General features: G+C 56.3%; 5 protein-coding genes across 5 annotated transcripts; 3 read left to right on the top strand and 2 right to left on the bottom strand.

Moving 5' to 3' along the window:
• Positions 1 to 113: 113 nt before the first annotated feature.
• Positions 114 to 1,532, bottom strand: M409DRAFT_51446 (uncharacterized protein; the record flags this gene model as incomplete). The annotated part of the gene is made up of 1 exon (XM_033811805.1): positions 114 to 1,532. One exon carries the CDS (start codon positions 1,530 to 1,532, stop codon positions 114 to 116), a length of 1,419 nt encoding a protein of 472 aa, XP_033671290.1.
• Positions 1,533 to 2,426: 894 nt separating this feature from the next.
• M409DRAFT_19222 (uncharacterized protein) lies at positions 2,427 to 3,980 on the top strand (the record flags this gene model as incomplete). Its single annotated transcript, XM_033804834.1, has 1 exon — positions 2,427 to 3,980. The coding sequence occupies one exon, from the start codon at positions 2,427 to 2,429 to the stop codon at positions 3,978 to 3,980; it is 1,554 nt and encodes a 517-aa protein (XP_033671289.1).
• Positions 3,981 to 4,914: 934 nt separating this feature from the next.
• Positions 4,915 to 7,937, bottom strand: M409DRAFT_64153 (uncharacterized protein; the record flags this gene model as incomplete). Its single annotated transcript, XM_033815945.1, has 2 exons — positions 4,915 to 7,416; positions 7,902 to 7,937. 2 exons carry the CDS (start codon positions 7,935 to 7,937, stop codon positions 4,915 to 4,917), a joined length of 2,538 nt encoding a protein of 845 aa, XP_033671288.1.
• A 1,560-nt stretch (positions 7,938 to 9,497) lies between these two features.
• M409DRAFT_19220 (uncharacterized protein) lies at positions 9,498 to 10,931 on the top strand (the record flags this gene model as incomplete). Its single annotated transcript, XM_033804833.1, has 1 exon — positions 9,498 to 10,931. The coding sequence occupies one exon, from the start codon at positions 9,498 to 9,500 to the stop codon at positions 10,929 to 10,931; it is 1,434 nt and encodes a 477-aa protein (XP_033671287.1).
• A 273-nt stretch (positions 10,932 to 11,204) lies between these two features.
• M409DRAFT_19219 (uncharacterized protein) lies at positions 11,205 to 13,190 on the top strand (the record flags this gene model as incomplete). Its single annotated transcript, XM_033804832.1, has 1 exon — positions 11,205 to 13,190. One exon carries the CDS (start codon positions 11,205 to 11,207, stop codon positions 13,188 to 13,190), a length of 1,986 nt encoding a protein of 661 aa, XP_033671286.1.
• Between the last annotated feature and the right edge of the window lie 52 nt (positions 13,191 to 13,242).

Here is a 13,242-nt window from a genome sequence, read left to right as displayed (position 1 = left end):
GGCGTTTGACATGGAGATAGCAAGATGTTTTCACGCAAGTAAAAAGGTTATTGTTTAGGTGGGCTTCAAGACTTCGTTAACCATTGCTCTAGCTAACCTGGCCGTCTGGTAATTCAAATCTCTCGCCGCGCACTCTCGTGGTTCCTGCGAAACCACCTTGGAAAGTCTTCGGAGTCCATCTGGTTCACATTGTACATGAACCAGTCGTACCGAGCCACTTCAGCTGCACCGATGGCCGCCAGGAACTGATCTTCCTCGCCACGCACCACTTCGACCTTGAGATCGTGCATTTGGGACTTCTCCAGGGCCGCCGAAAGTAGAGGACCTTCTAGCCCCTTGCCTCCTGTCAGCAACAGTGACAGCTTCTCATAGCTTTCATTCTGTGGAGAGCCTTCGAGCCCCTGAGCAGCTTTAGCAATCTCGACCGCCATCTCATTGAGAATCCGCCCCCGGTCGTCTTCATAGTCCGTCCCCGTTCTTGATAGACTCCAGGTTTTCCAGCGAACGAAGCCAACACCATGAGTACCACAATCTTGTAGCCACAGCATGATCCAATCTGTGCCGTTCACAAAATGCTGATCAACGACTGCGACAAGCTCTCGCGGCGAGCAAGTACCATACGGCTTCACCTCGCAGTATTCCCTTCCCGCTATCGACATCTCGCAGATCCCTTTCGCAGCCGATCGTATAGCCATAGCTAGCCCAGGACGAGGTCCCTCGAGGTGAGCTCCCTTGTAGTGATGGCCCATGATTTGCTTAGGTCCATCCATGACTGATCGGCGAAAGCCCGCTCGATGCGCTGCGACTGAGATTCGTCTAGTCAGGGGAAAGTAGTCGAAGGAGAGCACTAGGGTGAAGTTGGGAGGTTCGGGAGGATCATCGGAGATGGCAAGGATATTGTTGAACATCCAGCCTGGGAGGGCAATTTCGGTGTATGGTCTGTCGGCGGCTTCGAAGGAGGTCACATTTGCCAATGCCTGCATCGTCGCTTGGTGGAGGTTCGATAGGACGCGCTCGAGGATGCGGACTGACTTGTCTTCTGCGAAGAACGTCTGGGTGTACAGCGTCTCCAGATTTGGGGAATACGAGTCGAACATGCCCAGCAGAATGTTTAGTCTGTCCCAAGAAGGCCGTGAAGCAGACTCGTGGAAAGTGTTCCATGCTTGATGTACAGCATTGATCTCCTCAGCATCTAAGTCTGGGTATCTCGACGCGGCAAGCACCTTCTTCTCTTCTCTCGTGGCGTTCTCCGCGGTGCAGATCCGGTACCAGTCCCTCATCAAGTTGACATAGCCTTCGCCACCTTGCACAGTCGCAAGTCCCACTAGACTGCCGTCTGGCAATGAGACGGCAGATGAGGCGCCATCCAGAGTGAGCTCGATGCCAAACACCGACTCGAAATCGCTGCCACCCCGACGTGGATCGAACCACCAGGCGAGCTGTCTCTCGCGGGCGAGTTCCAGCCAGGTGGTGTACTTGTAGTAAACCAAGACGACAGCAACGAAGAAGAGAATCGCGTGACGAAACTTCATCATGAGTCTTCTGAGTGTGTTGGATCTTGTGATTGTTGCTCCGGGCATCGGAGTTGTATCAGCGACTGAACTGACATCTGGAGACGTGGCCTACCAACAGCGGCATAAGCGGGACTACCCTTCATGACAAGGTCGAAGGGCAGAGCTTCCAGTGCGAACATCACTGCTAGACGTGAATCTCGAGGATCTTGACGTCTTGGTCCTTCCACCATCACGCATGGCGAACAGCCCCTCAGTCGTCGAGCATGTCGACGTGCTCGGAATCCAAGACTCTTTTGGACCTACTCTCGGCTACTGACGGCACTGCCATTCCACAGCGGCCAATACGAAAATGTGTAATCCATTGCTTGGCAGAAGTAAGTGAATCCAAATCCACGCTAGCGTGGCGAGGAATCGCACGAAATTCTCGCGTTCTCGTCTTCACACCACGGCAACGACGATGTTCTGCGTAGTACACAACCATGAAGACCACCGGTATGCCCATGCCTGTCGGATAGTCCAACGTACTGACGTGGGAGTCCAACGCCTGCGTTGACAGGGACAGCTGGCCGTGAATCCCGCCAGGCTGGAGCCTTCCGCCACTCATCCCAAAACGTGAAATCCGCTTACCACCACGTCCCATCAGTGGCCCAATAGCAATGACTAAGACTAGTAACCACGACAACATCCCATACCCAAGAAAAAGAAATCCCAACGAGCCATGAACCTCACACACACAGCGCTCGCGCCCACAGAGCGAAATTCCCACATGCCCTCCCCTCATCTCCTCTCCTTAAAGCGCACAGGTAAGGCCGTCTCTCATCCCATCTCGAAATCGAACTCCACACACAACTTTCGCAACCGTATCCCCGAATCTCTCACATCTACACTGCTCTCGTCCATCTCATCAATTGCATGGCCACCCCCGCTGTCACAGGGACCTCAACACCAACGACAATCCACGGCCCCCTGGGAACAGCCCTTACATACCTCTGGACGCACCGCTCCCCGGTGATCAGCTACGGCCTCGACCGCGTCGAGGCGTACGACGCGCACATCCAGACTCTGCAGATCGCGCTTTGGCGAGCAGAAGAGATCCAGTTGAGACAGCATCTCGTGAGGGAGTGGTATCATTTCTCCAAGCGCAGGTTGAATCTTGGCGCGGATAGGGGCGCGGGAGATCACGTGGCGATGTTGGAGGGGACGGTTGCGGAGCGCGAGGAGGTGCAGGGGGTTGTGGGGGTGGCGAGGGGGCTTTATGAGGGGGGGATGAGGGTTTTGCCGCCTAAGTCGGCGGAGGGGGAGCGTGCGGAGGAGGCTGCTGCTGCTGAGGCGCCGCCTGCTGAGCCGGTGAAGAGGGGAAGGGGTACGCCGAAGGGGAGTAAGACGAAGAAGAGGAAGGTTGATGGGGAGTGGGTTCCGGTGCCGGGGTTGGCTGCGCCGGAGGAAGGGAAGGAGAGAAAAGAGGGTGCAGAGGGAAAAGATGGAAAGAAGGGAGGAGGTGAACCTCCAAAGCCGAAGAACAGGGGTCGGCCACCGAAGGAGGGAAAGGAGGTGTTCGAGGGGCCTAAACGAGGAGTTGGTCGTCCGCGTAAACATCCGCTTCCTGAGGGCGAAACGCCGCCGGCAAAGAAGACTAAAAAGACACCTGCTCCTGCTGAGCAAACTCCCGGCTACCCAACGCCTTTAAATCCCCCAGCAGCTTCTACGCCGCAACAACAACCCCCTCCCATTGCAAACCACCAACCCCAAACCATCCCCTCAACGTCCACACCAACACCACCCGCACAAGCACCAGCACCAGCACCACCACCCGCCCCCCTCCCCCTCATCCACCTCCCAACAAACACCGAACCACCCCCAACCTGGCCACCCCCCGAACTCTCGCACGACTCGCCTCTAAAAAACCCCTACCCCTGGCTCCCAGCTACCGACTTCCACGGACAGCAACCGCAAGCACTGCCTGGCACACCGCCTCGACGACGACATCCCCGAGAGGACGCCGCAGCTGTGGTTGCTGACAAAGAGGAATTGGAACGACCTTCGTCTTTGTTGGAGGGTTATTTCAGGGGGGAGGGGGAGCGGTTTGAGGGGCTTTTTGGAGGGAGGGTGAGGGTGGGGGAGGGTGGGGAGGGGTGGGTTTTGAGGGAGGAGGACGAGGGGGGATGGATGCCAGCGCCTGCTCCAGCGCAACCTCCACCACCAACGATAGCACCATCAACAGTACCTCCCTCACCACGACCAGCGCAACCGTCCACAGCGACCCGCGGTTCGATAACCTTCCGTCTAGACATCTTCTCGACCCCTCCCACTACAGGCTCCGGCGCCGGGTTGCTGTTAGATGCTCCATCGCCTCGTACCATTCCGACGCGAGGGGAAGGAGAAGAGGTGTTTCTAAGCGTGGAGGAGGACTGGCAGGCGATGGTGTTGGATTTGGAGAAGGAGTTTGAGGAATTTGGTTGGTGGTGATGACGATGTGGTGATGAAGATGTGGTGATGAAGACATCGCGATGAAGACGTGGTGAGGGAGATGTGGCGATGAAGACGTGGCGATGAAGACGTGGTGAGGGAGATGTGGCGATGAAGACGTGGCGATGAAGACGTGGCGATGAAGACGCGTTGATGGGAGAGAGATGGATGGATGGATGGTTTGTGTGGATGAGTTGAATGCGAGAGATGGACAGAGAGGGGAGAACGTAGGATAAGGGTTTGATTTTGATGTTGATGTTGATGGTGATGGCAATGTCGACGATGAGAAAGGAGATGAGCGGCGATGAAAGATGAGCAGCGATGAAAGATGAGCAGCGATGAAAGATGAGCAGCGATGAACAGATACCCACAGCGAACAGACGGCATAGACATAGACGTACAAAGAAAGAGATACCCACAAATGCACAGAAAACGTCTTGATACAGCCACATCATTCTTTTTACCTACTTCACTCACTTCACTCTCACACACTACTCAAACATCGTTCTCCCCCTTCACCACTTCTTCCTCCCCATTACAATGCATGCGTCCCACTTCTTTGATAAAAAAGACATCTTCAGAAGCGAAGACCAAAGCAAAGCAAAAAAGCCAGTCGTGAAAAACAGATAATGCCGACCGTATACACAATGCCATTGCCATCCTCCGTTGCTCTGCGCGCTCGCTTCAAGGGGGGTATCTCACAACCACCCATTCGCATTTGAGCCAAAAACCCAAGCAGAAACGGAAAAGGAAAAGGCGCCATCGCTATGCCAAACGCATCGGTTCGAAAGAAAACAGCAAGACATGCAAATGCAATCCCAGTTCAGTCAGTCTCCATCTCGAATGCTCCATCCACTTTTTGGTGCTTGGTACTGTTGTCGATACCCTCTCCTTCATGCATTGTACTTTCCCACACTCAACGAAAACTCGTTTGTTAATCGCCACCAGTGCGGCGACTGCTCCTCTCTTCCTCTTCTTCCAGTACGTCGCTCAGTCGCGTCGGATGATGGTGTCTTGGGACATATTGCTGGTAGCCTTCATATCCTTCGCCCTCGTAATCCGGGGCCCCGCTCGACGTCGCATCTTCGGCACTGGTAGGTGTAAAGGTCGCCATTGCCTGCGCAGATGTGCTTGGTACTGAGGGTGCCTCGGGTATCAGCTGACTGCCATATCTCGCCGCTAGTTCACGCTCTCGGCGGACAGCCTCCTCAGTGTCGAAGTCGTCTTCGCTCTCTGACGAACGTGCAGGTCCACGCCGGCGGAAGACGATGGGACGTCCTTGCTCGTCATGGCGGATGTTGCCCCCAGCATCGATTGCATACTCGGTGTCGCCTTCACTCAGCGTGTCGACGTAGCTGACTTCTGAGCGAGCTTCTGATCGCACATCCTCCCTCGCGACGGGTGCTGTCTGTGCCGCCTGCTGTGGTAGGAGTTGCGTACCTTGGCCGCCGTGCTGGTAGAAGCGTTGGGCTTCTGAACTGCTGACTGAAGGCTGGCCGGCTCGTGCCTGACTGGGCGAGCCTGCACTCTGCTGGAACTGGCTGGTTGCTGGGATGACAGTCGACGCCGTCGCTGCTGATGCGGGCGTACCACCTTGAGGGTAGTTCTGTGGGTAATAGGTACCCTGCGCCAGTGACTGCGTTCCAGGTGACTGATGCATCTGCTGTTGTCGGCCGCTGTCGGTGAATGGATCCGTGTTGGTAGGCGAGGCAGCTTCCTCACGATAGTACTGCCGCTCGTCGCCAGGGCTTTGCAATCCAGCAGCTGCAGCCGCAGAAGCCATGCCCGTACCACCATATCCCGAAGTCCCATCTCTGGTGACAGGTCTCTGCTGTCCTTGGCTGATGCTACCAGTCCCTCGACTGGCGGGCCCACCAAAGTATGGCACCACCTGCACACCACTGACCAAGGTGACTCTGCCTTCTTTCAAGCTCTGAGCTGTATCGAGTGATTCCTGATTACGTCGACCGAGCTCTTCCCACGCACGTCTAGCTTCATCTTTGGAGATCATCAGCTCACGCCTCATCTCGCTGACCTCTCGCTTGGCGTTCTCAATGGCAATGGCATTGTCACCGTGTGTTCGTGCTGACTCTTCTCTCGCCTGTCTCTCTGCTTTGAGCTGCCTTTCCAGCCCTGCTTGTACCTCGCGATTTCGCTCATTGTCGGCTCTCGTCTCGAAGAACCAGCGCTGGAACTTGCGTTCACTGCTGGCACGTAGTCGTTGCAGCTCGACGACGGCGTGGAATAAGTTGGCACCTGCCGCAGACAGATCCGTAATCTGCCTGTTCAGAGTCGACGCGTTTGGCACTGTCTCCCGGATCTCCTCCGTGTTTTGCTCCAGCTTGTGCAGCCAATATGAAGTGAGACCCTCCCAATGTGACGACAACGTCTCCCACCTCTCGAATGCATGTGGGAAGGACGATGATGTGCCTCGTTGGGAGCCATCACCGGCAGGTGTGGTTGCAGCAGCAGATGGCTGTGCTGAGGGCCCTGGCTGGGCGGGTGTCGAAGCTGATGGCTGGGGTTGTCGTGGAGCTTGTTGGCTGGGTTGGGTCCGACGTGGAGCGGCGGCGGTTGCAGCGGCAGGGGCAGGACGTGGTTGTGGTTGTTGCGGTTGGGAAACGCTGGGACCTCGTGTCCGGGGCGGCTCCTGCGATGCTCTGCCGGTTGGATCACCCAAGACATTGCTGCCAGCGACCTCGCCCGCCCTGCGACTATCTCTGCGCTCCACCCCCGCGCCTTCAAAACCAGCCTGCGGTGCAGATACATCAGGGCTGTACTGCGACGAGGACTGACTAAATCTGGGCGCCGCGCCTTGCACCGTCGCAGCTCTTCTCTCTGCACTTCGTCTTCTTTCCTCCGCCAATCGTCTTTGCTCTTCCTCCTGCCGTCTGCGCTCTCGCTCGTTGCGATCTTTCATAATATCTCGTGGAGTTCGGATGGGTGTGCCCCCTGTACCTCCACCCACAGGCACGGGGCCGCCAGTTCGTGCGCCGCCATTGGAAGCTCGCGCGGTGCTGCCACCGGCGAGGTCGGACATCTGTGCGTTCTCTTCAATCTCGTCCACGGTGAAGGGGTGCGGCTTGCGGATGGCTTCCTCAAGGGCGTAGAGGATGGCGGAATGGGTGCGGCGCGAGATGCGGAGGGCAGGATGTGGAGTGGTGGTGCTGTAGTGGGCACTGGCAGCTCGGCGGTGGAAGGTTGGCTTCGCGACGGCCGCGCGGGGTGGCGAAGAGGACGGTAGGGTGTTGGAGTCGAGCGAGGAGGATCGCAGTCGTGAGGCCGCTGGTTGGCCAAGACCTTGGATTCGCGGGACGCGGCGAATGCTGCGAGTGCTGCCCGAGGAAGAGGATGGGCGCGAGGAGATGTGCGGTGGGAGCTGTTGGCGGAGGGATGCGTGCGCCTGCTCCTGGCGGCGGATTAAAGAGGAGGTGTACTGGTCGTTGTCGTTGTTGCTGAAATCGTGGGTATCGTCTCGGTCGTTAAGCCCGCCGCGGATTGGGACTGACACGGCTGCTGGCTGCAATTCAAATGAAAGCGATTGCTATTGTGCAGGCCAACGGCGGATGCTTGCTGGGACGACGACGCTACGATAGGGTGGTGCGGCGCGCGTGACCGGGGTGCTGGGACTGAGACTTGGTGAGCTTGTTGGTCGACAACGATGGTGCCCGCGACGGTGATGTCAAGGTCAACGAGGGTGGTGAGGCAGGCCAAAAAGCCATAGTCGGTGACAACAATCGAACACGAACAGCAGTAGCAGGCAAGGAGCGACGACGCGACAAGGTGAGAGATTGTGGGCGCGGGTTTTTGAAGGTGGCAGGGAAGGAGACGTGACGTGGTGAATCTGGCAGCGACTGCTAATCCCGATGGCTGGTGAAGAGAGGCTGGGGATGCGGCTCACGCGACGATCTGCCTACTCACCTGGCTATTTTCGTCCAACTTGGCCGACACTCGCATCCACCAGGTCGTATTGTTGCGCAGATATCAATCAAGGTCGTCGTCGTCGCAGCTGTAGTTCTAGTTGCTGCCGTCGCCGGGTGATGCGCTGTCACTGCTGGAGTGGGAGCTGTGGCGCTTCACCGGCCCTTGCAGCTGCTGGCCCCAATGCCTCCCACAGCCGTCCGCCTCGTGCTCGCCTACGACCAAGCTGTGGATGCTGCAGTGCCGTCTCGGTTCTGGTCTTGCGATGGTGCTGCCGTATGCGATGATGAGATCTCTCTCGGCCTGCGTGCAATGTGCCCTCGTTGAAGCCAGTCGTGCTCATGGTAGCATTCGCGGTGCAGGAGAGACGGGATGGACGTCCTGGATCGCCGTGCGTCGTCGTCGCGTGCGTGGTTGGTCGCCGTGCAGTGAGGATGGATGGTATCAGGAGGGAAAAGTTGGGCGGAAGAGCAGCACAACAGCATCAAACACGGCATCAACAAACGCGCTGGAGCAGGGCTGGCGAGCGTCGTCCATCATCCCGGCGCCCTTTCATCTCTGCTGTCCCTCCCGAGATGCCTTGCCTCGCGAGTCGGAGCCTCTTCCCTGGTCATGGCCACGGGGCATCCGTGCGACAGAGCCGATCCTCCAAACGCACTACCCATTGCGTAGGGGGAGGCGGCTGGGCGTGGTATCGAATTGGGCGTGAAATCAGCGTTGACCCTGGTCTCTTTTTGGGCAGGAAGAAGGTGAGGAGAGAGAGGAAGCGGAGGACAGAGGACTTTTAAGATTGGTTTGGGCATTCTTTTCTGCTCAACCACCGCCAGTCTTGTCCCTGGCGGCGAGAGCGGTTGGGTCAAGGTCGCACAGGAGCTCGGCAGCCAATGGCGTTTCCCACAGCTGCCTTGCTCGAGCTCGACGTGCTCACGCGGAACGGCTCACCTGCCAGGAACATTGATGCTCCCCTCCACCATGTCATGTTACGTCCACGCATTATTGACGCTACCCACCTGTTCGCAGCCTCGACCTGCATCATTCGCCGTTCGTCCACCGGCTGTTCCTGATGACTACGAGTGACACCTGCAGCTCCCCTCCACGCGTCTGCACAGCAATCGGGCACGAGTCGGGACATACACCCAAACAACACCAACAAACGTCAAACAACACCACCGTCCGAAAACGCGAGGAAGCAGAAACCTCACGCGTGTCAAGCTCCACGCTGGGAGAGAAATGACATCAAACCTTCTCCAGACATGAGACGCTGGTCTCGTTCGAAACTCTTGTGCCCGCGGACATGCCGTGACAGCCTCAGGTCACCTTTCAGCACACTACAGGAACGTGACACGCCATGCACTGCCTAATCATCATCTGTCAAGACCAGTGCCTGAGTTTAGCAATCCGCTGCCAGCTGGCGAGCGTTGTACAGCTACGGACGAGGTGTCGCCAGAGCTGCCGAAGGAAGCAGCTCTCACAGAAGCATATCATGCGACAACGGGTGGCATAGATAACCCAGCCCAACCCAACACCATCTCTTCTACTTTACAACACATAAAGTCCCATTTCGCACCGCTCCTAACCTATTCACGCAGAAACACGATGAATCTCCTCTTGTCGCTAATTGGGCTGGGTGCACTGGCTGTGTTCCTCACCTACAGATACTTGATCTACCCGATCTTCTTCTCTCCTCTGTCGAAAATACCAACACCAAACCCACTGTGCTACATCACTGACCACTTCAGTCGGTACCTTTCATGGCGCGAACAGGAGTTCGACTGGCTGCTGAAATATCATCGCCAATATGGCCCTCTTATCCGCATTGGACCGACATCAGTCAGCGTCAATTCGGTTGAAGGCTTGCGACAAGTTTACACCTCTCTCGAAAAGCACCCATTCTATGCGCAGTTCACAAATTACAATGGTATGCCCAACATGTTCGCCACGGTCGATCATCAGCGACATTCGGTACAGAAAAGGGTTCTCTCGGGCATCTACGCCAAGTCTTATCTGCAGCGATCAGAGGACATCAAGTCGATCTCACAAGACGTATTCGACCAACGACTTACCCCTGTTTTGGGGCACCTTGCCGATATCCAACGTCCCGTAAACGTCTTTGAGTTGTTTCAGTTCGTGGCCATCGACTTCTACTCCGCCTACGCTTTCGGTCTCGACAGATCAACACATCTCACCGAAAATCATGGCCACGAAAACCGTCCGTACCACGCCGCCGATTCGCGATACATCTACGAGAGCAAAGATCGTAGAGATCATAGCTGGTTCCCTGAAGACGAATGTCTTGCATTATGCAGAGCCACAGCCAAAGGCATCGACGAGAAGCAACCTGCCGGCTCGACGCCTCCCATCATCTTCGAAAAGATGTATTCATCTCTATCCGCTCAGAACCCGCCTTTACCACACGATACAATCCTCCTCACATGCGCCAGCGAGCTCCGCGATGAACTCATAGCCTCCCAAGAAGGCATCGCAATAACCCTTACCTACGCCATGTACCACCTCTCCAAATCGGCCCACCTCCAATCCCGCCTGCGTGCAGAGATCGCATCTTCGACCGACATAAACGACCTCTCATCCCTCCCCCTCCTCAACGCCCTTATTCACGAAACCCTCCGCCTCCACGCACCCGGCGCCGGCCGCCAGCCACGCCTCTCCCCACCCAGCGGGCTAACCCTCCACAACCACTACCTCCCCCCAAACACCTCCATCTCATCATCCAGCTACGTCCTCCACCGCACCTCGTCCGTCTACCCAGACCCAGAAACGTTCAATCCAGATCGCTGGCTCGACGCGAGCGAGGAGATGAAGCGCTGCTGGTGGGGTTTCGGCAGTGGAGGGAGAATGTGTATTGGGAATCATTTTGCGGAGATTATCATACGAAGGGCGCTGGTCGAGGTTTATGGGAGGGTTGAGACGTGGATTGTTGATGAGAAGGGGAGCGAGCAGACGAAGACGTTTCTGGCGGGGCCGAGGGGTAGAAGGTTGGTTTTGGGGGTGGGGAGGGCGAAGGGACAGTAGTTGAGTCATTAGAGGGCATTACCTTGAGCTGGTAATCGATGAAGAACGGTATGGATGTGACATGTTCAATACTGTACTTGCGCGGACACGGACCCGAGGACCCGCAATATGAGCGCTCGCTTACAAAACAGACTAGCCATCTTTAGCAAGTGCTGGATCGTTGCCTCCTGGACTCCACTTCCATCCATCTTCTGCCTGCTTGCTGCCTTCATTTCCACAACATTCAACTACTACCCACGCCCACCAGAAGCTCAATATTCCAAGACCACCAATATGTCAGACGACAACCAGCCCACCGGCCTCGTGGCTCTGCCACCCGAGCTGGTCGCCAGCGTCCTCGATTTCGTGGATCCCCCCTCTCTGGTAGACTTCGCATGCACATGCAATTTCCTCGCTCAATGCTCTCGAGATATCCTCAAGCAGCACCAACTCGCCCATCAGTATCGCGTTTGCACTGACATCCTTCCGACCACTTTACCCGCCCTACTTCGCAAAGTCCGAGTGGATCCGATCTGCGCGTGGCACGTCCGGGATCTTGAATCATGCTACGGGAGAAAGCACTGGGCGCATTGGAAGGAGTTCAAATTCCAGTATGAAGAGAGTTCGAATAGGAGAGGCAGGCCGCCGCCTCCGGATTATGCATTCACGAAAGACGAGCGGGTGGAGTTGCTGGATCTACTAAGGAAGCATTTCCATTTCACGGAGCAGGATGTCGACGGAGCCCGGGAAGACCTCGAAAAGGGTAACGATGCGCCTCTTAAGCTGTTGGTGTTTGCCTTTTGTCCGCGAGTACGATCGCTGAAGTTCTCTCGGCATCTGGACTCCTCTTCGCGAGATGCTTTCGAGCCGCAAGGCATTGCTTTGCCCCGCCGTCCACCACGGTCGAGTCTGGACTATATCCAGCGTGCGATCAATCTTCATCTCCAACAGAGCGAACAGGCTTGGCCTGTAGGTTTTTCATCTTTGAGCGACATTGGTGTTGGCGTTGGGACTGGAACAATGGAGATTGATGACCCCGAACTCAGCTTCTCGCCGCATGTGTTTGCTGATCTGATGCACTTACCCAATCTGCAATCCATCTACTTCTATGGCCTGAGGCACGACATCGATGAAATGATTGCAGACGACCAGGATGGTACAGTCGCACCCTACAACATCGACGAACGCTCCTCCTCTCTCCAACACATTCTCCTGGACAACGTCAACGGCCTAAGTTGGAAATACCGCAACGCGATGATCGCCGGCTGCCGAGAGCTCAAGTCTCTCACCATCACCGATAGCGAGATGGACGACATTGACGCGATTGTTCAAAGCGCAGCCCACTACCACGGGGACTCGATGGAGACTCTGATGTTCTACGAGACTCGTCTGCTGCATGGCTATCGGTGCAACATGTTCAGACCAGAGTCAATCAACGGATTCAACAACCTGCGAACCGTCTACATCGATGCCAGCGACGTGATGCTGGATGCGATGTACAATCACGAGGGCGATGCTCATGATGGCCTGAACCATGAATGGATCGGCGATCGCGAGTTCTTTATCGAATTCTTCATGAACTCGGCTTTTCCTGAGAGCATGGAGGTGCTAGTGCTGGGCAGTATGGGGCGTGGAAGAATGCCTGATGGAGACGTCGAATTCTTCGACCAGGCCATTGAGACCATGATACAGACGATGCGCGAGCCGGAGGCAGACTCTGACGAAGACTCAGCTGACGGAAAGAGTGAAGGTTCTCAAGACTCCGAATCCTCGACCAAGACCTTCGACCGACGCTTCCCCAACCTCAAAGCAATCTACCTAGGCGCATTGGACGAACTCGGCACCGATGGCGAGGGGGGCGTACGCGTGCCAGCACCACGCAAGAAACGATGGTTCTCAAGGGCCATCGCCGCGGGACGAAAGGCCGGCGTCGATGTTCACACGAGGACGACACGTGGGCAGCCGATCCACGACATTCAATTCCCAACTACGCCGAATTTTGCAGACCTCAAATCGGCACCTGATCCACCGCAGGAGCCGTGGGTTTTCGATTTCTATAATGGATGTTGGAAACCGCGGTCGTGTGGGAATTGCGGAGATTGTGAGGAGTGTTTCCGACAGTATGATAGGCGTGTTTGGAAGGAGGTCAAGGACGAGTATCTCCGGATCGATTTTGGAGTGCGTCGCTCCGCATCTGTGACTTCAAACGATGTCAGAGAACAAGTTATGCTGGGGATAGAGGCGATCAGAGCGTCTGGAGACGACTCTGAAGAAGCCTAAGCCAACAGGCCGAAGCTGGAGAAGAGGAGCGTAGAAGTTCCTGGTGGGACGA

The sequence above is a fragment of the Zasmidium cellare genome, assembly GCF_010093935.1.
Source record: "Zasmidium cellare ATCC 36951 unplaced genomic scaffold M409scaffold_7, whole genome shotgun sequence".
Taxonomy (NCBI): domain Eukaryota; kingdom Fungi; phylum Ascomycota; class Dothideomycetes; order Mycosphaerellales; family Mycosphaerellaceae; genus Zasmidium; species Zasmidium cellare.
Note: the sequence above shows the minus strand (reverse complement) of the source record. Positions and strands in the feature narration are given on the sequence as shown.